This window comes from Cuculus canorus, chromosome 3 (genome assembly GCF_017976375.1).
Source record: "Cuculus canorus isolate bCucCan1 chromosome 3, bCucCan1.pri, whole genome shotgun sequence".
Taxonomy (NCBI): Eukaryota; Metazoa; Chordata; class Aves; order Cuculiformes; family Cuculidae; genus Cuculus; species Cuculus canorus.
This window is the reverse complement of record NC_071403.1, coordinates 80009419-80034743: the sequence shown is the minus strand read 5'-3', so window position 1 is coordinate 80034743 and position 25325 is coordinate 80009419. Positions and strand designations below refer to the sequence as shown.

Below are 25325 nucleotides of genomic sequence, written 5' to 3'. Positions count from 1 at the left end.
TTCAGAAGGTCTGCAAAATGTAAAGGAGTATGGTCATACATAGGTAAGCCTGAGCTACGTTTGAGTTACTTGAGTAATTTTAAAGGGACTCAAGGAGGTTGAAGAGAACCCTACTGAAAGCCACGCTGGATGGAAACAGAGGGTGGTGAGTTTATGGAAGGGTAATATATTTCAGCTTCCTTGGGAAAAGTATTGCCTATAACAAAACAATGAACTTGGCTGTAAACTATATGCGAGAGACTTTGCTTGATAACTGCATTGGTATAACCATGGCTTGCTCTTTCAATCAGGTAGCTGAAAACTTTGTTCCTCCCTTGTTGGATGCTGTTCTCATTGACTACCAGAGAAATGTCCCAGCCGCGAGAGAACCTGAAGTGCTCAGTACCATGGCTATCATTGTAAACAAGCTGGGTGCACACATTACTGCTGAAATACCTCAGATATTTGATGCTGTTTTTGAGTGCACATTAAATATGATCAACAAGGTATTTTTATTTAAACTTCGCATAAGGCATCTCCCTAGTGACTGAATACAAAAACGGTGGGGTTTTATAAGAATACTTGGCTATTGGTGCATCTCTAACTGAAAGATACCCTTTTCATGCAGTGAAGGGGAGGCAGTATGCAGTCAATGTGGAGTTATGCAGCCTTTGCTTTATGAAAGTTTATCAGGGGTTTGTGCCTTCCTTCTATGAATATCACTTCCATATGTGGTGTCTTGTGGGTCATCTCCCTCTTTTTCTTTTTTGCATTCACAAAGCTTTTGTGGAACTTAAGGAAATTTCTGCTCAAATGAGCATTCTTATTTTGAAGTCTGGCTGCCTGGTTGGATGTCTTAAGCTCAGAGCCTATAAATTTTCAATTTACAATTTAAGGCATTAGTAATTTTTCTTCCATTCTGGGGACTTGGAATGTGCTTTTGGAAGCCCAAGTGTGCTTCACTCAAATGTCAATGTAGGACTAACTGCTAAAAGCTGTAAATCTTTACGATTCATGAATGTAAGTACTGGTCAGTCATTTTGAGTATTTCCTCAGTAAATGCAGTCCTTGCGCAGTATGCATCTGCACAACAGTGGAGCACTACCAGCTGAGTTAACACTGCTTTGCAGTAGGGTGCAACCAGAAGCTGCACCCTTGCAGCAGTGTACGTGCTTAACCAATGTTGAGACCACGCAGCTGTTGATCTGTGGGACTGAGTGGTGATTCAGGTTGTGTGCTGACAAAACACGACTCGGCCTGTTGGTACTGTATAACTCTAAAGCATGGTGTTATCGAGCTTTGGGGAAAATTGAGGAGGAAAGTTCACTGAGGAATAAGCCTTTGCTTTGCATTTTAAATATGAGGTCTAAATGCTGTGTTCTGTGTTGGGCATGGGCTTACTCTACTGAACAGACCATCTTATGATTGATCTTTAGGAAACTTGACTTTTTTTACCCTCCCCTCCTCTTCTTCTAGGACTTTGAAGAATATCCTGAACATAGAACAAACTTTTTCTTGCTACTCCAAGCTGTAAATTCTCATTGCTTCCCAGCGTTCCTGGCCATTCCACCTGCACAGTTCAAACTTGTTTTGGATTCTATTATTTGGGCTTTCAAACACACGATGAGAAATGTTGCAGATACAGGTAAATGGAAGTGTTTAATAACACATGTAGTTTGTAGTATCGGGTGGTTTTTTTTATATAGAACGTTTTCTTGCATCTTTTTCTTTAGTCAGAGTATTCCAGTAACATGATGCTGTACTGCATATGCACAAGAATAATACTCTTTTGTCTCAGCTGCAAGTTGTCAGCCAGGTTAATGGGCTGAAATACATGGGTGCTGTCTCACTCTCCTAGCTGTGAGACCACTGTTACAGTTTCTGCTTGTTCTGTTTTCCACATGAGGTGAGGGTTCGTGCTTTTCTGAAATGGCTGAATTGCTGCTGAAACTGGTGTTGCAGCTCTGCTCTGGGGCGTTCGACTTAGCACCTCATTAACAGTTGTTCACAACTAGTGTGAAAAGTGTAGCAGGAAAGTGAATGATGAGGGTGGGGCTGAACTCAACCTTAAGAGAGGCTATATAGAAGCCTTCAGTTCTAAAAAAATTATTTTTCAAGATTTTGGGCTTAGTGCACTATCTTGACTACTGGATAAAAAGATTGTTCTGAAGCCACTTAGTTTTCAGCCAGTTGTCCTGTTGCTGTATTTGGAAAGGATGGAGACAAAGATACCATTCAGTTGCATTTCACTTAGGAAAGTAATTTAAATAGTTTCTAAAAACTAAAATCTTTTCCTTAGCAAACACTTCTTTTGGTGTTTTTTAGTGCTAGTTAGTGATGTGATTGGGTCTTAATCTGCTGTCATCTCATCATGCAATAAAATCAAGGTGTCATGTAAATGCGGCTGTAGCCCCCTAGTGGCTGCCCGAGAAAATCACTGCACGTGTAGTACTTGTCTTTTCGTTTCCTGTTGGGATTTTTGTATTGTTTCAGAAACAGCAAAAATATGCCAGAGGTTTCAGTATTGTTCTGTTGGTAACTTAGTTTTTAAATGTATATTTTCCAGGACTTCAGATACTTTATACTCTACTACAGAATGTTGCGCAAGAAGAGACTGCTGCCCAGAGTTTCTATCAGACGTATTTCTGCGATATCCTCCAGCACATTTTCTCAGTTGTAACAGACACCTCACACACTGCTGGTAAGAATGCACATGTCCGAGCCAGTTGGTGAAAACCATTGAAACAATGTTACACATCCTTTTCTGAATAATAACTGCATTTCTGTAACTTTGATCTGTTCAGGTTTGACAATGCATGCATCGATCCTTGCGTACATGTTCAACTTGGTAGAAGAGGGAAAAATAAGTACTCCGTTAAACCCTGGGAATCCAGTGAACAACCAAATGTTTATTCAGGAGTATGTGGCTAATCTTCTCAAATCTGCATTTCCTCACCTCCAAGAGTAAGCATGCCCCAATTCTTCAATACTTTTAAGTGGGTTCTTACATCTTGAAGTACTAACTGATGTATTTACTGTTAGTGCCCAGGTTAAGCTGTTTGTAACAGGACTCTTCAGTTTAAACCAGGATATTCCTGCCTTCAAGGAACACCTAAGGGATTTCCTTGTCCAAATCAAGGTATGTGTGATTTTTCAATTAAAAAACGATGATTCAGCAGGATGATACCATTGGAAAAGGGACAGCCTTTATCCAGTGTTTGTTTAGGGGATAGAAGTTATTTTGCAGCTGTTTAAAATGCACGATTGCTCTGTCATACAATCTATTTCAGTGTGATTTTATTTTTTAAATTGGCCTTCAGTGTCATCACTTGTGCCTGATGCACACAATTCATGTGTCCAAGATGGCTGCAAAACTTATCCTAATGGGAAATAAAGCAAGTTGTTTTTTAACCAGGTATTGCTTCAGTTCTGATTGGGAGATGTTTTTGAAACTTGCTATGCTTTTTATTTTTCTGACGATGCTAGAATTCAGGAAGACTGTGGGAAAGTGTCTGTTAATTTGTTGTGAGAGTGCAGTCATCTGGAAAAACTGAAATGATACTCCTTTATCTCCCACTGCTGCATTACTGTCACATCTTGCTCTGTAACAGTGAAAAATCTTAAAATAGTTTGCATTCCTTTACATTGGTTCTGACCTTAGACTCATAGAATCACCAGGTTGGAAAGGACCTACCAAAGTGGTTAGGAGCAGAAGCAAAACCAGCAAATAAATAATCTGGCCAGGAATATGAAGGGAAGATGTCTTCTGTATCATTCTGAATTTAGGAAGACTTATTAGTCTGCCTGTAGCCTTTGACAATAAACTAATGACTTTGTGTGAATTATACAGGAATTTGCAGGTGAAGACACATCAGACTTATTTTTGGAGGAAAGAGAAACAGCCCTTCGGCAGGCTCAAGAGGAGAAGCATAAACTTCAGATGTCTGTACCTGGCATCCTTAATCCACATGAAATTCCTGAGGAGATGTGTGATTAAAAAAAAAAAATAAAACAAGTTTTGCAGTTTTCTTTCTGTACAGCTAATTTGTTGTGATAGAAGAAAACAGCACTTGGATATTCATTTGTTGACCAAAATGATGCCAATTTGTAAATTAAAATGTCACCTAGTGGCCCTTTTTCTTATGTGTTTTTTTGTATAAGAAATTTTCTGTGAAATATCCTTCCATTGTTTAAGCTTTTGTTTGGTCATCTTTATTTAGATTTGCATGAAGTTGAAAATTAAGGCATTTTCAAAGTAATTACTTCATGCCCATTTTGTGGCTAAGGGGAAAATAGGCAAAACATAACTTGTAAAAGACTATACTGCAAAATAATACAATTTCCTGTAAGAGTATCGATTTTTAATTCGGGATCATTTTCTTTCTAGTCTGTCCTGCAGTCTAGGAGAAAAGGTAATGAGTAAACGAGAATGAATTAATTGTTAAGCAGAAGACTATAGTGCTGCATTTGTTTTGATCAGTTAACAGCTTTCTGGACTGAGTGGTAAGGCTAGGCTACGTGTATTTGCAAGTTGTATGGCAAGTTTGCAGCAAGATCATGTGCATATCATCCCATTGTAAAGCAACTTCTAAAGAGTATGGGAACACAGTACAGTTAGTTATTTTTACACAGTTCTTTTGTTTTTGTGTGTGTGCTGTCGCTTTGTCGACAACAGCTTTTTGTTTTCCTCAATGAGGAGTGTTGCTCATTTGTGAGCCTTCATTAACTCGAAGTGAAATGGTTAAAATATTTATCCTGTTAGAATAGGCTGCATCTTTTTAACAACTCATAAAATAAAAAAAAAAACTCTTGGCTTTTGAGATGACTTATACTAATTTACATTGTTTACCATGCTGTAGTGCTTAAAGAACACTACTTAAAAGCAAAATAAACTTGGTTTACATTTATTTTTTCTTTCTTCGGCTTATTCTTTTATTGGATGAAAATGCTGTGATCATATTTAAGATTTGTATCCTGAAGGCGTAGTAATAATTCCTTGAGGTCTAGATAACCATTCCTTCTGGCTTGCCTCACCTCAAGGACTTTGGCTGTGCTTGAAATTAGCATGAACTAAGTTTGGTTTCATTTGGAAGTACAGCAGCTGTTCTGACTTACCTCCATAAATAACTATTCCATACTACTTTACTATGAAATGCCAGGAATAAGGTACTCTTGCGCTCTCTCTCTCTCTCTGGACTCTTGCAATTTCTTTCGAAGAGGTATTGCACTGTATCTTGACAAAACAATTGATACTAGTACATGTTAATAACACACGTAGACAAGATCTACAGTTATTTTTCTACCTAAAGTTTTGTAGTTAAAATTATTTTCAGGTTTATGAAATACAGATGCGGAAAGCAGTATGAACACTAAGATTGTGCACAGTCTTGGCTCCCCCATTTGTTATGTCTTGTCTCTGTTTTCTAACAGTTGCTGTTGATGCTTTCCCAAAGTTTTGCCATTTATTTGGTCTCTAATCTTAAGATTGTTACTGTGATGCAAAGCATAGCGATTCATGCAGAGCTGTAAAACAAGGTTAGACAGTTGTGAAGATGTTTTATGTAAGTTCGGCTACTGTAGTTAACTTTGTGCTGTATATTCCTTTTGAAGTAGAAGTGCATGAGTTAGCAATGTTCGTGTAGGATTTAGCTGTGGCCAGAATGTTTGCAGTCCCAAGTATTGGCCCCTTGCAGTTAGCGAACATCTCTTAATTTCTTTTATGTAGCTGGCCCTAAAAAAGCACAGCTGCTTCAGCCTGACGGTCACTTGGCAGCACAAATATTGTGAGCTGGCAGTTGCTCACCTTTGGAGAGAAGGTTCCTCTAACCCTTTATGGCTGGGACTTAGAGTACAGCCTACAAAAATTGTTAATTATTTTGATAGAAGCATTCATTTCTTTCTCTCCTTGAAGCTCATGATGTAAGCTTTTTCATGTCTTCCTGTCCTGCTGTTGTATGGCTTTCTGTTCTGCTCTGGGAAGGTGGTACAACTGTTAATAGGCAGTTTAACATATTTAAAGTGCTGTTGAAGGATGCATCTGGGATGGATATTATAAATAGTTTGTGACCAGGCTGAGGTTTGTAGCGTTATAGAGCTACAGGTTATCAAAAGCTGTGCCAAGAAATATTTCCATTTTAGTAAGATTTTTAAATACCACTGATGACATGACATCAGGATGTTCATATCCCCTGAGTCACAGAACTAAATACTGGATCGATTCTGACATGCGGTGGCATTAGCTGTGCATTGGAAGTAGTTTCGAACAAAAAATGCACGTAATCTTACGCGTGTTACTTTTTCCTGTATTTAAGATTCAAGTTAGTCTGCGGCTCATGATCTGGTGGTTTGCTGAGGAATCAAATCCGACCTAAACTCTTGAACACATCTAAAATGTATTTTTGAAGTTGATTCAGAGTAGTTTCATTATTTTGATACCTTTTGGACTATCTAGTAACAAAAGTTTTAATCTTAGGTTTTGCTTCCCTTTTAGATCTGAAAACTTAACTGTGGTCTTGACTTGTTACCTTAAGAATCGGTGCCTTTTGCTGATCTCTGCAGATGCTATAGAAATGCAGCTTCTGCAGAGGTCTTGATACCATTAAAGATTGGTTTGACTTGTGTGTGTGCATATTTCTAGTGCAGTTATCCTGAATGTGGACAAGAGAGTTACAGTGTACGTCTAAGGAAGTTCCAGTTCTAATGCACACTGTAAATAAAAATATATGGATAAAAAGCATGAGCCATCATATAAGCATCTACGTAACTTGTAATTATATGTAAACCAATGTTTTGTGCATATTTCTATACAGATTTTTCAAAAAAAACCTCCAGTTATGTGTATTTCAGGTACATTCATAAATACCAATATTGCAGGGTGTTTTCTGTGTTGTTTACATGAACGGATTGCCTGTCAGCTGATGAAGACACCCCCGAGAACTCCTTTCAGGCTACCACCATGTGTTTGCTACTGTAACAGAAGCAGATTATTTTCCAAAGCATTTTAGGTTAGTTTGTTTTGTTTTGTTTTTTTAACTAGAATAATTTGGTGTGTGTTAATCTGATTGGTTAAGTGAACTATTTTCCAATAAAGCTAATATTTATGCAAAAAAAACCCAAAAGCTTTAAAAATTCTCATCTCTCAAGGAAGCTTCAAGAGTTCTAATAGTTTTTAGCACTGGAAAGGCAATAAGGCTTCAGGAATGGGTTTCTTTATGGGAGGGAGGAGGGGGGGGAGATTAGGAAAATATGGTGAGAATAATGCATTAAAAGGCAGAGAGGCTGAGATGAAAAACTTGTATTGATCCTTTATTGTGGCCAGTCTGCCCTGTAGTCTATTATAATTAATAAGGGATTATTGCCGATCCAAGACTTCTGGGGTGGTGTTGGTATTGGCTAGAAGAGATGTCTACACTTGTTCCCCATTGAGTAAACTTGCCTTCAGATGTTATGGAGTAAGACTGAAGTGTTGGAGGTAGCTTCTTAACCCTTTGGTGCCAAAAAAAAAAGTAGAGCACACCTGTCCCTTCATCTGCCCTTCATGAAAGCAGCGCTGCGTTTCATTTCTTAAGACAGAAGTTATTTTTAGATTTTCAGATTTAGGAGATCCTTGCTTCGTTGTTCAAGGCCGATTATGGCCAGCATTGTTCCCTTGGGAAACGACTTAGTCATTCCAGTTGAGGGATTCACTTTTCAGGTAAGATTTTGCATACAATGCACCTTAATTACCTAAAGTGCATGAAATCACTGGTTTCATATGTGTATACATCCCTGCCCTGTGCTGTTCTTGGTCTCTGTACGTGTTTCTCACTACCTGTAAGTGCTTGTTGGTGCTTTAACTGGGTACAAGAAAACAGCGCTAAGAAAAGGTGGGACTGGGGAGGAAAGTTTGGAAGTTAAAGAGTACAGATGAGTGACGGAAGTCAAAGTTGAAAGTAATACACTCACATTTTGACTTAGTTTTACCCATTGTAAGCTAAAAAGGGAATACATTGGGTGGTCTCTTCCAAGTCCCCCACTAAAATATGCCAAGGGGCTTGTGTTTTTAATTGCAAACACCTTTTAAATCTTTAACATTTAAAAAGTACTGTCAGGGTTTTTTCTGAGTCTTCAAGTCTGTGGTCTTTCATGGATTCAGTAATTTCTGCAGAGAGCAATGGGAAGAACTGGCCAATTTAGGTTGGAGGATGGAGGGAGGAATTAAAATTGTTTTCTCTGCTGTAACTGCCTACCCAGGTTCAGTGCGTGCGTGCACTGCCAAGAGCTGACTGCAGCCCCTTTATTAAAACTGCTGGTTATTTTAACATGTATATTGATAACCAGGCAGTAACAACTAGTTTTCTCTTATAGCATTGGATCTAACTTGATCAGTTCTGCATCAACATTCATAACTGGTTTTATGAGCTCAAAGCTTTGGAGTTGCCTTGTGGACTCGCTCCCCAGAGCGCTTTACCTCTCAGCAGTTTGCTTGCAGGGGTAACTTGAACCTTACAACCGTGCAATCATAAAAGCAAAGGAACATACTAAACATGCTTTACCATGAAGTCCAGAAGAGGTCCAAATATACAGTAAAGAGCTGTTTGTGCTGTCTTGCAGACGGGTAAGATGGTTCAGTTGCTGATGGTACTGTTGCTTGTGCTGAGAAAATTAGCTCTTGCCTTGCTTTCCAAAGCAAAGGGATAACCACCCATGTGACAACTACTTTATGAACTGAAATAATCAAGATGAAGATTGAAACACACAGAGGGATGATATCCTAGAGTAAGGCTGAGAATATGGGTATAATCCATAGGCTACCTCATCTGGTAAAAGCAGTGGAAGGGTAGTAGTACTGAATCTTAAGCTAGTGCAGTCAGAGTGCCACCAGACCTTCACAAGTATAGAAGTACTCGGGGGGGGGAAAAAAAGCTGAGTTAATCAAGATTACAACTTAAGAAATGGGCACTTCTGCACAGATGCATTTCTGAAACGATTCTAACGGCGCTTGCCCTGTTTACCTGGTTGTACAGTGTGATTCTTGCCACACTCAATAGCTTCTAATAAGATTCATTAGAATGCAGATTGTCTTCCTACTAAAATGCTGAGCAGCGAGTTAGCTGATTTTGGAGCAAACTTGAACATAGCTTGGCACGGTAGTGAGCATTATCTAGTCTTACATGATGTGTTTTGGGCTAGCAGGGCTATAAATTATTTGACTGTATATTTGGAGTAGGTTGAAATCAAACTAAGTGTCCTTACTGGTGCTATGATATTGCAGTCTAGTTAGACATGAACCTTGTTAAAATGTTTAAAATGCTAACAGAGCAAGGAAAGTCAAATGCTGAAACTTAAAATGTGTGTTAAACTGATGTTGTCATGCTTCAGCCAAGTTTCATTGGTAACTTTACATCATAGAAGCTGAGGCTTGCTTCCTTTAGTGAAATTGAGGATTTTCCAGGCAACGCATTCCAACTATTTCCAGCATCATTCCAGATAAGAGGTCATAGATGCAACGGGACTGTCTGGAATTCACTTGCAAAGCAGGTGAGGAGAGGCTGAAGTGTCCTGAAAAACGAACAGGGGCAGTGACCAGCCCTACCACCTCAACCCCTCATCTACCTCAGGGTTGCTGGGTTTGGTTTGGTTTTGTTTCTTGTGGTGAATTGTTGATGCCATCTTTACCTTAAAGAAAAACAGGACTATGGTATTCAGTGTTGGGACCCAGTAGGACATTCATTTTGGAAAGTATTTGTATATATGTTCTCAAACTCTTAATCCAGCTCTTAAATTTGGGTTTAGAATGCTAGTTTTGCTTGGGTTTTGCATTTCTCCAAGTTACTCCTCTAGAAGAACTGTGCTGGCAGGTTACCAGAGCAATCACCTAGAGATTAGAAGCATCAGAGTCAAGGGAAGGAAGGGGGGGTCTTCTGGGGATCAACAGCCTTTCGAGTACGGCACATCAGGATAGAATAAAGGTCAAGAGAAAAAAAGCCAATGCATAGAAGAGCGGGAGGGTGACAATCACCGTAACCAGGCCAGTTACCGCTCCTGTTGTCTTCTGCTTGGAATCTAACATTTAATTTAAAACTATGCAATTTCATCTTTATTTAAAGAAAAAAAAAAATTGTGTTCTTACGTAAGAAGAATTTGGCTGGCAGTGTTCCAGTCTGCACAAAAGCGAGTGACTCAAGGTCACCTGTACTCCTGTTGTATTCATTGAACTTGGCATGTGATACCATGCTTCAAAAGGGCTCTTCCTTGTGCTGAGTCTGGTGTTTATGTGGCGCTGCAGTCAGATCAAAGAGTTGGTTTGTCAGAAAAACAATCTCTTAAGACGTTTTGGCTCTGTTATAAAGTTTCCTGCAAGAGCTGTAGAGGGAAGGAAGAGGGGAAAGTGCAAATTCAAATCAGGTTATGCAGATTGTAACACTATGCTTTCTATCAAAAGATGTTATCTTTTTTTTCCAGATGCAGACAACCTACTTGGAGCCACTGACTGATTCCACACAATCAGGAATACCTGGGCAATATGCAGGAAACAAATAAGCGTGACTTCCTGGAGATGCAAGTTTTATATTATTTTGTTGTGACAAAGTGAAGGTGCTTCCTAAGCTTCTCTTTGTACAGCTCTGGCTTCTAACTTACAGGTCAGTTCAGTTCCAATAATGGCAAGAACTAAAGGGTGTTCTAGCAAATGAAGACTGGTCTGGCGCAGAACACAGCATGGGGCGTACTGCAAAGGCAACTCATGGAAGCCATGAGAAAATGGCATATGAAAGAAAAATAATTGAAACAATCTCAGATGCTCGGAAGGTAAGAGAGCACAACATCATGTAAAAATGATGTGTATATACACCACAGAAAAGCCTCTGATCCACTTTTGATGGATGTCATGCTCTGAAAGCAGCACTGTAGAAAAGACAGGTGGCCAGTGCCCTAATTTGGGCATGAGCAGAATGCCATAATTGTAATTTTCTGGACTGCTCTTTTTATTTTTCATTGTATGAGTTTTCAGACTATCTGGAAGAGAACACACTAACAAAAAGGCCTTACAGGGTCCAGTAAATTGTAATTTTAACTAGTTAGTGGTATTTAGAGTTCTGTATTAATAGAAAATATCTTGTGTAGAAGACTATCATTGTCAGGAATTAAAACATCTTTCAGTTACATATAACAAGAAAGATCAGTAAAAAGTTTCATGGAAGTTTTTACTTTATTTGCTCACAGTTCTCCCATCTCCAGTATTGCTATCCTTTGTATAACTCCTGTTTGAAAGCTATTCGTGTTAAAATATGGTGACACAGAATGAGACATCTATTTCTCACTCAGATTCTCAAAGTTTATTTTCTGTATTAGTGTAGTTTAGTAAATTTAGATTTCAGCAGGGAAAACTTCAGAATATCTGTTCTGTTTGGTATTGCTAGCTTGGAAAGTATTTAAAAACAAGTAGTGACAAGAAGAAGTCTGGATGAAACATCATTCCAGTATATTCCTGACTTCCCCAGTAGTTGTTACAGCTGAGTCTAGGTCTGTTGTTTACTGTAACTTGTCTCTTATTTTTAAACAGTAGTGGAGTTTTTTTTGTCTTAACAAACTGATGCTTTGAGGATTGTTAGGAGGAGAGCATTCTGTGCACTGGAGTGGGAGGTTACGCAGACAGCCACCGCTGTCATTATCAGCCTGTGTAAATATGCTTATGGAAATAAAAACCTGAACTACATTTCCATAGGGATGTCAGACTTAAATGGAAGAACTAGAAAATATATCTGTCCCTGCTGAACTCGAAACAGGTCTCCGTTTTGTTTTCTTTTTCCTAATTTGGCAATTTTGATTTATTGTACTTTCTACTAACCTACACGGCATCTGCATTGCGGCTATTAATAGATTAGGTCCCTTCATCGTTCGTGTGCACTCCCGGGCGCATCCAGAGCTGTTCCCCGACTCTCCAGCGGGTGGTACTGCTCAAGTACAAACCACCGCAAGAGAACTGCAGGAGTCCCCGCTTTTCCGAGAGAAACCAGCCAAGATCCATCATGTGATGCGTGTTCCAATTAGATGTACCTGGGAGAGGGGACCGTGCGACGTGAAAAATAATGGGTTTCCTTGGACAGAAAACCGCAGTTTGCCTGAAAATCTGCCTTCCAGGGGTCTGCAACCTTGTTGAACGGAGTTCATTGAAGTCGTAGCTGTAATCAGCATAAATTACAGGACTTTGCTGTGATTCCTCCAAGTTATTACTACTTATTTTCAGACAGAGCACTCCAAACTATTTCTGTTATAGTAAGGAAAGCAAAATGCTGTGCCAGCTTTGATGGAGACGCATTAAACATAAAAATCTGCAGCGGTTCCTTCAAGTTATTCCTCCTTACAAACACTTAAAAAATATTCTTTGGCAGCCTGATCCAGTGGGATGTCCCTGCCCAGGGCAGGGAGGTTGGAACTGGACGATCTTTAAGGTCCCTTCCAACGCAAACCATTCTATGATTTCCGACAATTCGCAGACGCTGTGATTGCCACCAGACGCTTATTGTGCAGAAAAAAGCCGCTGACCAAGGGAGGGGGAAAAGCAGATCAAGAACCGAGCCGTGTCGGAGGCACAATGAATTCAGAAGGTCGCTGCGCGTGGAGCTGCAGAGGCTCATTTTCGGGCGAGAAGTGCCCCCGCGGACAGGAGATGGCCGACCATGGAAAACGCCCATCGGCCCCCGAAACCCCGCCTGGGAACGGGAAGCTTCCTCGGGAGGCGCCGTGCCCGCCCAGCGCTCCCTGCAGGCGGGAGGGCCCGGGATAGAGCCTGGAGATCAGCCCCACCTGCCCGAACTCATCCCTGTCCCCGAGTGCCCCGGGGACGGGGACACTGCCTCCCCGGGCAGCTCCCATGCTCCACCGCTTCTGCGGTAGAGACGTTTTTCCTCATAGCCAATGAGGACGTTCCCTCCTATCCTATTGCTTGTTACTTGGGAGAAGAGACCAGCACCCACCTTGCTACAACCTCCTTTCAGGCAGTTTTAGAGAGCACTGAGGTCTCCCTTCAACCTCCTCCAAACTAAACAACTCAGTTCATAGAGTCATAGAATAGTTTGGGTTGGAAGGAACCTTAAAGCCCATCCAGTTCCAACCCCTCTGCCATGGGCATGGACACCTCCCACTGGAGCAAGCAGCCCAAGACCCCATCCAACCTGGCCTTGAACACCTCCACGGATGGGGGCATCCACAACTTCCCTGGGCAACCTGTTCCAGTGTCCACCACTCTCATTGTGAAGAAATTTCTCCTAGTCTAGTCTAAATCTGCCTCTCTCCAGTTCACAGCCATTCCCTGTCATCCTATCACTCCATGCCTTTGTAAAAAGTCATAGCCCTCACCGTCTTGTTCAGCCCCCAGAAGCCACCTGCCCCTGCAGTATTCCCACGTGGAATCATGGAATCGTTAAGGTTTGAAAAGACCTCTTAAGATCACCAGTCAAACCATCAGCGAAACATCACCGTGCCTACTAAACCATGGCCTGAAGCGCCAAGTCTACCTGTCTTTTAAATACCTCCAGGGATGGTGACTCCACAGCCTTCCTGGGTAACCCATTTCAGTGCCTCATCACCTTCACAGTGAAGAATTTCTTCCTTACATCTAGTCTAAATCTGCCCCTCTCCGATTTACAGATATTCCTGCTAGTCTTATCACTACAAGCCTTTGTAAAAAGTCTCTCCCCAGCTTCTTGCTCCAGTTCCCTCAGCCACCTTGATATCAGACATCACTATTACAAAAAGTTGAATATTTTTAGTTTAAGCTAGAGTTAAGCATCTAAGTAATGGGTTTTTTTTTTTTTTGAAAGTCAGACAGAATGTCCCTCTGACAGCATGTTTTCTTTCAAGCAGTGTTTTTCCAGTCACTGTTATTCTTTGGAGATTATAACGCCTTGTGTGCAGTGTGATCACTACTGAAGAGAGGTGTTTTCTACAATCACCTCTGTTTGCAGCCTCTCTCAAATGCAAGGTCAGGCAGACAGCTGGAGCCAGCTCCAAATAGCAAGAGTTTTGACTGTTCTGAAGTTCATAATAACATTAAAACTAGTCCTTGGAAAGTAATTCTGCAGAGAGAACTTGGGGGTGCTGATTGATGAAAGCTGGCAATGTGTGTTAGCAGCCCAGAAGGCAAACAGTATCTTGGGGTGCATCAAAAGAAGCGTGTCCAGGAGGGTGAGGGAGGGGATTCTGCCTCTGTTCCTCTCTTGTGAGACCTCATCTGGAGTATTGTGTCCAGTTCTGGAATCCTCAACATGAAAAGGGTACGGAGCTGTTGGAACGAGTCCAGAGGAGGGCTACAAGGGTGATCAGAGGGCTGGAGCACCTCCCATATGAGGACAGGCTGAGCAAGTTGGGGTTGTTCAGCCTGGAGAAGCTCAGCTCCAAGGAGACCTTATAGTGACCTTCCAGTACCTGAAGGGGATACAAGAAAGCTGGGGAGTATCTGTTTACAAAGGCTTGTGGTGATAGGATGAGGGCCAATGGGTATAAACTGGAGAGAGGCAGAGTTAGACTACCCATAAGGAAGAATTTCTTAACTATGAGAGTGGTGAGGCACTGGCACAGGTTGCCCAGGGAAGCTGTGGATGCCCCATCCCTGCAGGTGTTCCAGGCCAAGTTGGATGGGGCCTTGGGCAGCCTGATCTAGTGGGATGTATCCCTGCCCATGGCAGGAGGGGTTGGAACTGGATGATCTTTAGGGTTCCCTCCAACCCAAACCGTTCTATGACTTTTCTATTCTAACAGAACGTGTGTAAGATTTCTGGGAGAATTTATACCCATGCAAGTGAGCGGGGAATATTCTGTGCCAGCTCCTGTCTATCTGCACGCGATGGATGGCGATCGCGTTCCCCAGCCGCTCCTTTCCACAGCGAGACTCTTGCGGCGCTGCTCTGCCGGCCCCGCTTGTTCCATGCCGTCCCCTTTAAGGCAAGGCCGCTCCCCGCGCCATGGCCACGCCGGGCACGCGCTTCCCGCCCCGCCCGGCCGCGCGCGGCACCGCCGCCATTTTACCCCGACGGCCGCGCTGCCGTCCCCGCCCCGCCCCGGGCTGGGAAAGGCGGGGCGAGAGGGAAGGGGAGGAGGAGGAGGGGCTCGGCCGCCTTCGCCTCGCGCCCGGTCGGAAACTGCCGAGCCGAGCCCGAGCGCCCCGTCCTCCCTCGTCCCTCCCTCCTCCCTCCCTCCTCCTTCCTCCCCCTCAGCAAAATGGCGGCGCGCGGAGCCGCTGGAGCCGCCGAGTGACTCGGCTTCTCCTCGCGCCGCCGCCTCATTTGCATCGATCGCCGCCCCATCCCCCCCGGCCCCGGCCCAGCCCCCGCCTCTCCCCTCCCCCCCCGCGCTGACCCCCGCCCCGGCCCCCATCAATCACCGATCGGCGGCTCCGCGCGGATCAATCAATGGTTGGGAGGAGGCGGCGGCGGCGGCTGCTGCTGTTAATGAACAATGTGTGAGAGCTGCGCCGAGCTGCTGGAGGTGTTAAACGAGAGTAAGTGCGGCCGGCGCCGCTCGCCCCGGGACCCCCGCGCCCCTGCCCTCGGCCCGGCCCGGCCCGGGCCTCCCCGCCGTGGGCATCGCCGCCCCGGGCCCTGCGGGGAGAGCCTACCCCGCCGCGGGCATCGCCCCGCTGAGCCTGGGGCCAGGGGCTGCCCCGGCGGGCCTTCGGACAGCCCAGCCCTTCCTCCCCGTTCCATCTCATCCCATCTCATCCCTTTCCCATCCCCCCATCCCGTCTCATCTCATCCCTTTCCCATCCCCCCATCCCTTACCCTGATCCCATCCCTTTCCTATCCCATCTCATCCCTTTCCCCATCCCTTCCTATTCCATTGCATCCCTTTTCCCCCATCCTATCCCATGGCATCCCTTTCCCCATCCCACCTTATCCCATCCCTTTCCCCCATCCCATCTCATCCCATTCCTTTTCTCCATTCCATCCCTTCCCCGTCATCCTATTCCATCTCATCTCATCTCATCCAACCCCTTCCCTTCCCCTTCTCCATCCCTTCCCTTCTCCATCCCATCCATTTGCCCCTGTCCCCCGCTCCCTGGTCCCGGGCGCTGCGGAGCCGCTCCGAGCCGCCCCGGGGGCTGCCGAGGCCTGCGCGGGGTCCCTTTTAAGCAGCGGGGAAGGCGGCTCTGAGGAGTGATGCTGCCTCCCTCCTCCTCCTCGGCGGTGGGGCAGGAGGGAGAAGGTGGCTGTCGGGGGCCTGTTTTTTCTTCCGAAGCGGCGCCTGAAGGAGCCTGACTGGGCTTTGCGAGGGCCGGGAAGGTGGGGGGGAAGGAGCTCCTGGTGCTTAGTTTCAGGGGTGGTCTGTTGCTTCCTGCCGAAGTCTTCCTTACGGGTGTTACCCGTGGAGCCGGGAAGCTCGGAAGGTCAGTAATACAGCAAGTACTCCTTGTCATTTCGGTTATGGAATTCCCTATGCAGCAGGCCTTCTGTATCTGTTGGAACCTGCTCTCAGTTCTCCGTGGCAGGCAAGGTACCTTCCCAGCTTCTCAGAGGCTCGTCTGTGTGCACTGCTTCATGAACAAAGGCTAAAACCCATGATCTGTAGAGATGCTGAGGAATCCAATGAACTTACTGGTTGTAGTTTATGATTAGTGGGAAGTTTGGCTATCTCAAATCTTAAACACTTTTCATCATTGCACAGTGCACTCTGCTTAGGGCTGGATTGTATGCCAGTAAAGTGAAGCACAGAATGCTTCCTAGAGCAGGATTTGGGTAGAGTTTTCTTTTTTCTTAACTCTTGTAAGGCCAAATTGCATTTGGTGTTTCTTCTTTCTGAAGATATATGAGTAGAAACTATGGTGGTTGTATGTTGGCCTTTTTCTTGCTGGGGAAATGCAGTGTTTGGTGATGACTAGTGCTTTATTTGATAAGGGAAAATAGTATGTGTAAAACTAACTTTCTGGAGAGCCCAGAGGCTGGAATAAATCAGATTATAAGATTATATTAGAGAAATCTTGGGTTGTTAAAATTGTTTGCCAAGTTTGGCTTAAGGTTGTAGTTCCAATATCTTGTTTTGAGCCATCGTTTGATGTCTACTTAATTTGGTATGCATATCTTATCTTTCCCAAATGTAGAGGTGCAGAATATGTTGGTATCGTGGAGTGGATGCTTATTTAAACAGTAGGTTCAAAAAAAGACTAAATGAGGTACTGATGACGGCTGTTTATTAGAAGAGGTAACTTTGCTTGGTTTTGATGGGTTGATAAATAATCATTTGTTTAAACTTCATCAAGACTGGTATGATCAAGTAGAAAAAAGTTGTAATGTTAAATTTGATGTTTCAAGAAATCTCTGAAATTCCAGTGTGAATTTTTTTTTAGAACCATTTTAAGGTAATTGGGCAGCTAGATGTTCCCATATAGCTAAAGCAATATCTTAAATCACTTTAACAGTTTTTTATTTTTTAGTATCTAGCCACGGTATGGATAATTTATTGGTTTTGTGTAATTTGATTTGGTTCATGAAAAGGAAATTTGCCTTTTTAAGTCAGGCTTATTGGGGAAATTGTGCACCACTCTTCCTATATAATTGACTTCCTGCTGCTGCTCAGCTAACATTGGGTTCGGCCTTCCATTCAGAGAAACAAGCCGTTTTAAAATAAACATAACTATTTTGTGTGTGTTTGGATACAAAGACATGTATGGTAGTGCATTGTGTGTGCCACCTGCCATCTCCCTGTGTGAGGATGAGCTGTGAGGCAGGTATACTTCCTTCTATAACTTCAAGTTGCATTAGTTGCATTTCTTAAGTAAGAAGTAAAGGTAATGTCAAGCCTTGGTTTTTAAAACACTGCAGCAGGAATGAAAAGTGGTAGTGAAGAATGAGGTCATGCCCAAAATGTGTGAGGCAGGGACTGCCAGCAGTTTCCTTTTCGGCCCGCCGAGCATTTGGGATGGCCACTTCACTGAAACTACTGAAACAGCGCTTTGAAAGAGGTCCAGGAAACATAAGCAAGTTTGTTTTAGAGATTTCTTGCTAAACTAAACATTTTTACACTAAACATTTACCCTAATGTTTACAAAATAATTATATTGTATCAGATATATCACTTAGAAAGTGAACTAACAACTCTTACTGTATTGTTTTGAAAAGAACATGTAGGAAGCTCCGGTTCTTCTGAAGTTACCAACTTAAGAATGACAGATGGAATTGGACAATTCTGCAAACAGCCAGGTGTAATTTTATTATATTAGCTCCACTTTAAGCTGCTAGAATATTAATCCACACCCCGTAACAATGTGCAGAGCTGTAGTTGTCTAGCAGTGACCTTTGTGTGAGCCCAGCGTTATGCCTTGCTAGAGCTCAGTATGAGACTCCAGGTCCTTAGACCTCGTTTTGTGACAGGTGGTCGGTGGGGCTGCTGCTGTGGCACTCCTGAGGGCCCTCTGAGATCTTGTGCTACTGGAAATCTGTAGTCTGAAAAACTTATCTTTTGGCCAAGGGTCAGTATGTATGCATACACATATTTAACACAAAGCTCCATTGCTATGCTTAAGCATGAGAAGCAGACTGTATTTCATGACAGAAGCCGCAGTGTTGGTTTGTTGTTTTCTTTTTTCCCCCCTCTTGCAGCATCTTTATTTTCAGCATTTGATCTAAGTATGAAACCCAGTAAATTCCCTGCTCTTGAAGCTATTTCCTGAGAAGCAGTAGTAGTTTTAAGTTATGATTTGATTCAGGAACTCAGTAAAACACAAATTCCTCTATGAAATGTCCAGGCTTTAAAGCAGTTTTTGCATTGCAAGACAGTCTGTTGGTCACTCAGAGAGAACTGTCTCACTGAGCGCTCTAGGTACGTTAGCATCATTTATGTTTTCCCAGGCAATGGTTTAATAGAAGTCTATTAAAAGTCTGGTCTGATTTCTGAATTAGTCTTCCACATTATAAAGGTTTTTAGTAGCCTTAAATGGGGGGGGGGGGAAGATGCAGCTGTTTACTTTTTAAGATGAGAGCACTTACTTACAAAGGACTTAAAGATTCTCATGACAGTAATTATAGGGCCTTATTTAAATGTACACACTTTCTATAGGAAAAATGCGTGGAGGACATTATATGCTTTTATGCTAATTTACAGCATTCTGTATCCCCAAATGAACCCTGATATTGACATACTGTACATACTTTGCTTTTTTGGGGATGCCAATTCTTGTCAGTCTAGGAGGGATTGGATTTTCATTTGTTCTGTAGGAATATTTATGTTACTGTGCTGTCCAGAGGCCCTGATCAGGATAGTTTTGTTTTGCTAGGTACTGTGCAAATATCCCAGTTCTTAACCCTAAAGTAAGCAAGAAAATGCAAAAATATTTATGTTAAACACTACTTTTTCTGTCTCAAATCTTTTACAGCACAGGTTTGCAGGTTACTGTGTCACACCTGAAACTACTGTAATAGTTTGAGCTACTTGTAGAACCATGCTGTCACTGGATACTTCCACAGGCTTCACTTCAAAGTGTGGAGTAGCTGATGCTCCATAATAAGTGTTTGTTCAGTGTAGGAATGTCCTTGTGAGCCTGGGAATCCTTCTTAGTTTTCTTAGTGGAAATCTAGTTCTCAGACTCATCCCAGGTTGTACTTGTAGTCCTGGATGTGGCACGTCCCAGAGAGCCTTACTGGACTTGGTTGCCTAAGAGGCTTTCCTTTGGGACTGCAGCTGATGTTGATGCGTGTTTACTTAAAACTTGGTAGATGGGTTTGGTTTAAGTTTGTTTTGGTTTTATTGTTTGGTTTGTTTTTTATAAAAGTTAGAAAAAAGATTACAACATGTAAAGGTAGCTTTTATTATACAGCGGCAGTTGTGGGTTTTGGTAACTTTGGTAGGCCTAGGTTATTTCCAGGTTTTGGTTTCTGGGAACTGTTTTCTTCCCAGCTCTCTGCTTCACTTTCTTCAATGATTGTGTCTTTAGTCCACTTTTTTTTTTTTGGTAGCAGTTCTGAAAACTTATAAAACCAGTTCACTTCAATGAATAGAGGTTTCTAGGTATTATTCTATTACACAAGCTTGCAGGCCATTTTCCTCATTTTCTTTTAAACCTGTAGTAAAACATCAAAAAAAACAAAAAACAAAAAAATCCCAGTCAGTTTACTCAAGCACCAGGCATGGATATGGACTAATATTATAGTTCTCTGTGTGTTATCACTGGCAGTTGGACTGCAGAACTGCTCCCAGAATGATCAGGTCCTTAAAGCACTTAAAATACTCGAGCACTTTACTGTTTGTGTAGCTTTAGGCTAGCCCTGAATTTGGATGCTTAAGATGCTTGACTTCTTGTGGCATAGTTCTGGCGTTTAGAAAGTACAAAGAGTAGATGTAGAGTTGGAGTGATGCTATGTCCACCTTGAGGTGGGTAAGAAATAGAAGTATTCCAAAACATTGCAGATTCAGTTTGCTCTTTGGAGTCTGGAGAGGATAGATTTTTGTGCTGTGAATATTCATTTATTATTTTAGATGTTGAGTATAGCTTATAACAACATTATTACAAATATTGCGTAATTGACTTCATTTGGTCTACAAGAGCTGCTGTTACTTATTTAGTGGTTGCCTGTAAGCTTCAATATTGATTGTTTGACTACCTCTAGTGTTCTGTGCAGACCTAATGTTTCATTTGACTCTTTGGAGATTATTCTTGTGCCAAACTCTAAACAGTTGTCTCTGTTACGTGGCTTTTTTTTTTTCCCCTCCCCTCTTTTAAACATTCATGTTTTCTTTCCACTTACACGATAGTTCCATGTTCAGAACCTCCGCAGAGACTCCATGGAGGAATCATTGGCGTAACTGCCCAACTTTATTACACTAACCTAAATCTTTACTGTCTCCTGCTGAACAAGAGCAGCTCATGTGTTTATAAAACCTTAATTCAGTAATTGTTTCATGTTTACTTTTGTCTTTGACCCTTTTTAAGGGGATGAACAACCATACTTAAAGGAAAATGAAAATAACTTATACTTTATAGCAAAATTGCCAATATAGCTTTATTGCAGAATTGCAGTTGCCGTGGGCTGTGGTGAAGTGCTACTCAATGAATTGGAGTAATCGGAGGGAAAAAATTGAAGGAGTCACTTGTGTTGTTTCTAATAGTGAACTTTCTAAAGCAAAAGGGAAGGTGGCACTGAGATAAAGTTGCTTTATCTTGTTCTTAATTGTGAAGCAGTGGAAGGAGAAACTCTGACTGTAATAGCTAAAAGTTTTCTATTTTTGGAAAGATATTTCAGCTTTTGTTATGTGCAGTGATTTTGGTTCGTGTTAGTTGATGTGATCAAAAATGATTTTGTCCTGAAAGTTTTCCTGTTCAGGCTGCTGAAGACTGGTTCTTTCTCATTGCTCAAGCCGCTTGATCACTGATGCTGAAGATTAGTTACATAAATCCCATTCTGCTGAGTTTTCTTGTGAGTTACGGACCATTGACATTTATTTTCTGAGGTCTTTGTATACAGGGAGATCTTGTGTTGGATGAATACTTATTACTATATCATTAAAGCTTAAGAAAGCCATGGAAGCGAACATCTTTACATTTCTTACCACATGTAATATCAAGGAAATTTATTCCTTTATTTGTTGTAGAGATTCTGAAATTTTATGCTACAAATCCTCTCAGCTTTCCTAGCAAGGAGCCTGCACAGACTGTACAGTTATATTTCTGCTTAGTTATGTGAATAACTTCAAGGAGAGTCAAGAATGAAAGAAAAGCATCCCTTGCTCTGTTTATTTGTTTGTCTGTTTTGAAAAAATATTTGTCTAGAACTTGAAGCCATCTTGTTTCCTGTGTAGGAAAACCTTCTGTTAGATTCCCCTCCCGCCCCACACCTTTTGCTACTACTGTACAGCTTTTGCTCTGTAAGGGTAGTCTTCAAGTTATGCAACTCCCAAGCAGTTCCTGAGACATGTCTAAGAGTATATGTTTTAGGCTATCCTGGATGTTGTCAGTGTCAGTTGTTGGGAGAGACTACCTGTTCTAACTGTCCTTAGGTGCTCAGGTGCTGTGGAGCATAAACAGGCCGTTGTCGGTAGGAGGGTGCTTGGGCTGGAGACCTGGAGCTGTGGTGAAGGGGCAGCACCTTGGAGAGCAGACACTGGCCGGTTCCCCTCTGCCTGCCCTGGAGGTGATGCCTTGACTTTTGGACCACCTATGGGTTTGTTTTCCGTGGAAGAACTTGTGTGGCTTCCAGGGATTATGAGACTCACCCTTTCTTTCAGTTTGTAGAATTCCTTTCTGCTTATTTTTCTTCCATGTTGAACAGTAAAATGTATTTCTTCATTGTTGATGCTGACTTTTCGCTTTGTGGCTTTTAATTCCTAGCTCCTTTGATTTCTCTGTGTTGCTGCAGTTTAATTCTGGCTTCCTGTGTTCAAGTAACATTGAGTCAGAAAAGCAGGTCTTGCTTCCCGGAATCACGTCCTGTGGACAAGTGACAAGCAGTCTGCAATTTGGCATTTTAGGAAGGGGAAAGCAATGTTTAAAGCGATGTTGTCAACTTGGTTCCTATTATTTCTTGTGTTTTCTTCTTTGAGTAGTTTTGTCCAAATACTTAATCATATTCATACTCTGTCCTGTACCTTATCTTTGCAACTCTTCTGTTAGCTTTCAGAGTTGTTGTTTTTCTATGCTTTTCATTTTTTTTCTGTTTTTCAGTTTCCATTCTGCTTACTCCTGTGCTGTTTCTGCTCTTTCCTCTATCCTTTACACTGCTTAATTCTTCAGTGTTGCTGTATGTATAGTTCTGTCTTCCTGTTACTGTTCCCTTTAACAGGCTTCCATAATATTATTTTCTCTTTCCAATATTCTCTTGATTGACTGTTTAGGTCTGATTCAGAAGAGCTGAGAAATGCCACAGTCAGAAGTTGCGAGTGGATGATGGCAGTGCTGCATTGGTGTCTTCGTGCTTCTAACAAGCCCTGTTAAGTCTCCCACTGTATAGAAGAGAGTTAATTAGCGAGGGAGAGAAAGATTATTTGTGTAGAATGGCTTCTATGATGTACTTTTTTTTTCTTTTAAATACCTTTTTTATTGTAGCTCATCTGTTTTACCAACTCAGGTATCTAATAAGTAGTGATTTTTGCAGCCTAAGGTGTGTGCTTATAGTTGTTACAGTATTGGGATAACCTGAAAAATAATCCTACCATCTTCAGGAGCAAGTGGTTGTGATGATTGCTGAATGCTGCTTATACAAACAGCATGCTGCAGTTAAACATGAATGTATTTTTTTAGTCTCTGTTGTTTAGGCATATGTTGTGCTAATTTCTTTTTTCATTTTGTGTAGCAAATGGGTGGTTTCTAGAATCTAATCCATGAAGAAGATGCTGTTCTTTTCACTTCCTTCCTTTCCTTGTATGGGAATTGATTTGCAGTCTGCAAGGTAAACATGGACATAAAACTGTGAGGATCTCTGTGGTTTTCTTAATGCTTGGTTAAAATACCCAGCTTATTTATAGTTTTACAAAGTTTTACTTCGTGGATTTTCCAGATCTGGCTTGTATGGTGAAAGGTGAACTTGAGGCAATTTGTTGTGATGCATTACAACTATTTTCAGATACTATTAGAAGAGGAAATACTTGTCCTGTTTATCTATACATACTTGTACGAGTATGTATAGAACTCCTCTGGGAGATTCAGTGCTGTAACAACTGATGGAAGAAGTTGAAACAAGTCAGAAAAGTTCTTTTTGGAAAAATACCTTTGAGTGTTGACCTTTATATAAGTAGTTTGTAGAAAGTCTGTAAATAAGACTGCAAAACCACATGACAATTGAGTCACAGTTTCTAGATCAGTATCCATGCAGATCATTAGTTCCCATCTATGAAGTGAGTGGCAAAGCTTTTTTTGCCTCCTTTCACATTATATGGAAGAAGCCTCCAATTCACTCCACTGTTAAAATAATGACTTCCACTGAAGTTTTTAGTCTATGTAATGGTATACAGAAACAGGGAAAAATTTAGGATGAAAACTGAAGCAAAGCAGGGCACCGTGGTCTTAAATATGTTAGCCAAGAGGCTAATTGTATGCACTGCTCTTAAGTACAGTATAGCTTCCTTAAGTGTTGCTTCCATACTTGCTGTGCTTGGGAGCAGGCAAGGATGGCATCTTGTAGTTGTTTTTTTGGCAAGTTCTTGGAGAACAACTGAAGCGCTGGAGCTTCTCGAAGCTTTGAAAATGTTGTATTTTTTTTTTTTCCACTTATTCGAGCTATAGCACGTCACTTTTAATTTCTCATTTTGTGTAAAACTAGTGTCCTCAAACCACGAAGTATTTCCCTACAAGAGTAGAAGTCCTGCTTTTTGAGCTGCACCTGGATTTTTCTTGAGAAGGGGGTGTGTTGGCCTCATAGTTGTTCCTCAGTAAGAAATCATGGGTACAAGAAGTGTAGAAGTTGCCTGGTAGTAGCGTGTGTGCTTTATGCTGTGTTGTGCAACATTCATTGTCTTGATCTCTCTGCTGTGCTTCTCTTGACTCAGTTTTTGGGAGATCTGATAATTTTTAGTGAGAGCTTATCAGGAAGTGGCCAGTTGCATGTTTATTTATTTGTGGCATGTAACTATTAAATTCTTCATGATTTATGTTACAGTACAAACCCCTCTTTTTTTTTTTTTCACCACTAGTGGAATTATTTTTTAAGTGTGTGTGTGAGTGAACCAAAAAACTGGTATTTTCAGAGGCATGTTCTGCCAGTAGTCTCTACTTTTTTCATTCTAAGCTCTCTGGGCATCAACAAAACTGACTGCTTTTGCTATTCTTTCTGCTTGGAGAAGCTATAAACAATGCTGGAAATGGACAGTGTCTTGTTTGCAAGGGAGGGCAACTCCAGAAAAGCAGTAGAAGAACCAGAGTATCAAAATCTAGTGGAGAGCCTGGGAAACAGTCTGTCTGTGAAAGGTTTGCTTAGCACGACTTCTGCCACGATTTTCAGTCACCTGGTGTGTCAGACAGGAGTGTACAGTGGCATTACGTTCTAGGCTAGGAGCCGGCAGTTGATACAAGAGTCTAAACAACTCTTTTTTTCCTTTTTCTTGGAACTAGATTAGGACAGCACTGGAAAGTAAGCTTCAAAAGCTTGATAAAATAAGTTCTTTGGCTTCGTTTAAGTATGATAAATACAGTAAATTCTTCATTGTGTTGGCCAGTGTCTGACTTATTTCACTGTGAGGAATGCACTATTACTACTGTATTTAGGGTTGAACTAATACTTTCTTTCTCTGAGCTACTTTCTTGATCTTTGAAATTAAACTTTCACTACAACGTTTGATGTCATAAGTCTTGTTGCTTTATCTGCTGATGTAATATTTGAAATAGATACAGTCTGAGTCACATGTGAGAACTTTTCAGCATTGACGTAGAAACTCACAAAGTCTTAACA

The 25325-nt window shown here is 41.8% G+C and overlaps 2 protein-coding genes across 9 annotated transcripts in view; both read left to right on the top strand.

Annotated features, from left to right (window-relative positions):
- Positions 1-4886, top strand: part of XPO1 (exportin 1) — a 37880-nt gene extending 32994 nt beyond the window's left edge. The window contains exons 21-26 of the mRNA XM_054062545.1: positions 291-485; positions 1456-1624; positions 2546-2680; positions 2784-2943; positions 3022-3118; positions 3830-4886. Of these exons, the coding sequence (XP_053918520.1) occupies positions 291-485; positions 1456-1624; positions 2546-2680; positions 2784-2943; positions 3022-3118; positions 3830-3976 (903 nt within the window). The 3' untranslated portion in view covers positions 3977-4886. The remainder of the gene's footprint in view (positions 1-290; positions 486-1455; positions 1625-2545; positions 2681-2783; positions 2944-3021; positions 3119-3829) is intronic.
- A 10426-nt stretch (positions 4887-15312) lies between these two features.
- Positions 15313-25325, top strand: part of USP34 (ubiquitin specific peptidase 34) — a 138354-nt gene continuing 128341 nt past the window's right edge. For all 8 annotated transcript variants that reach the window (XM_054060865.1, XM_054060864.1, XM_054060870.1 and 5 more), the window contains exon 1: positions 15313-15457. In XM_054060865.1, coding sequence (XP_053916840.1) covers positions 15415-15457 — 43 coding nt within the window. In that variant the 5' untranslated portion in view covers positions 15313-15414. The remainder of the gene's footprint in view (positions 15458-25325) is intronic.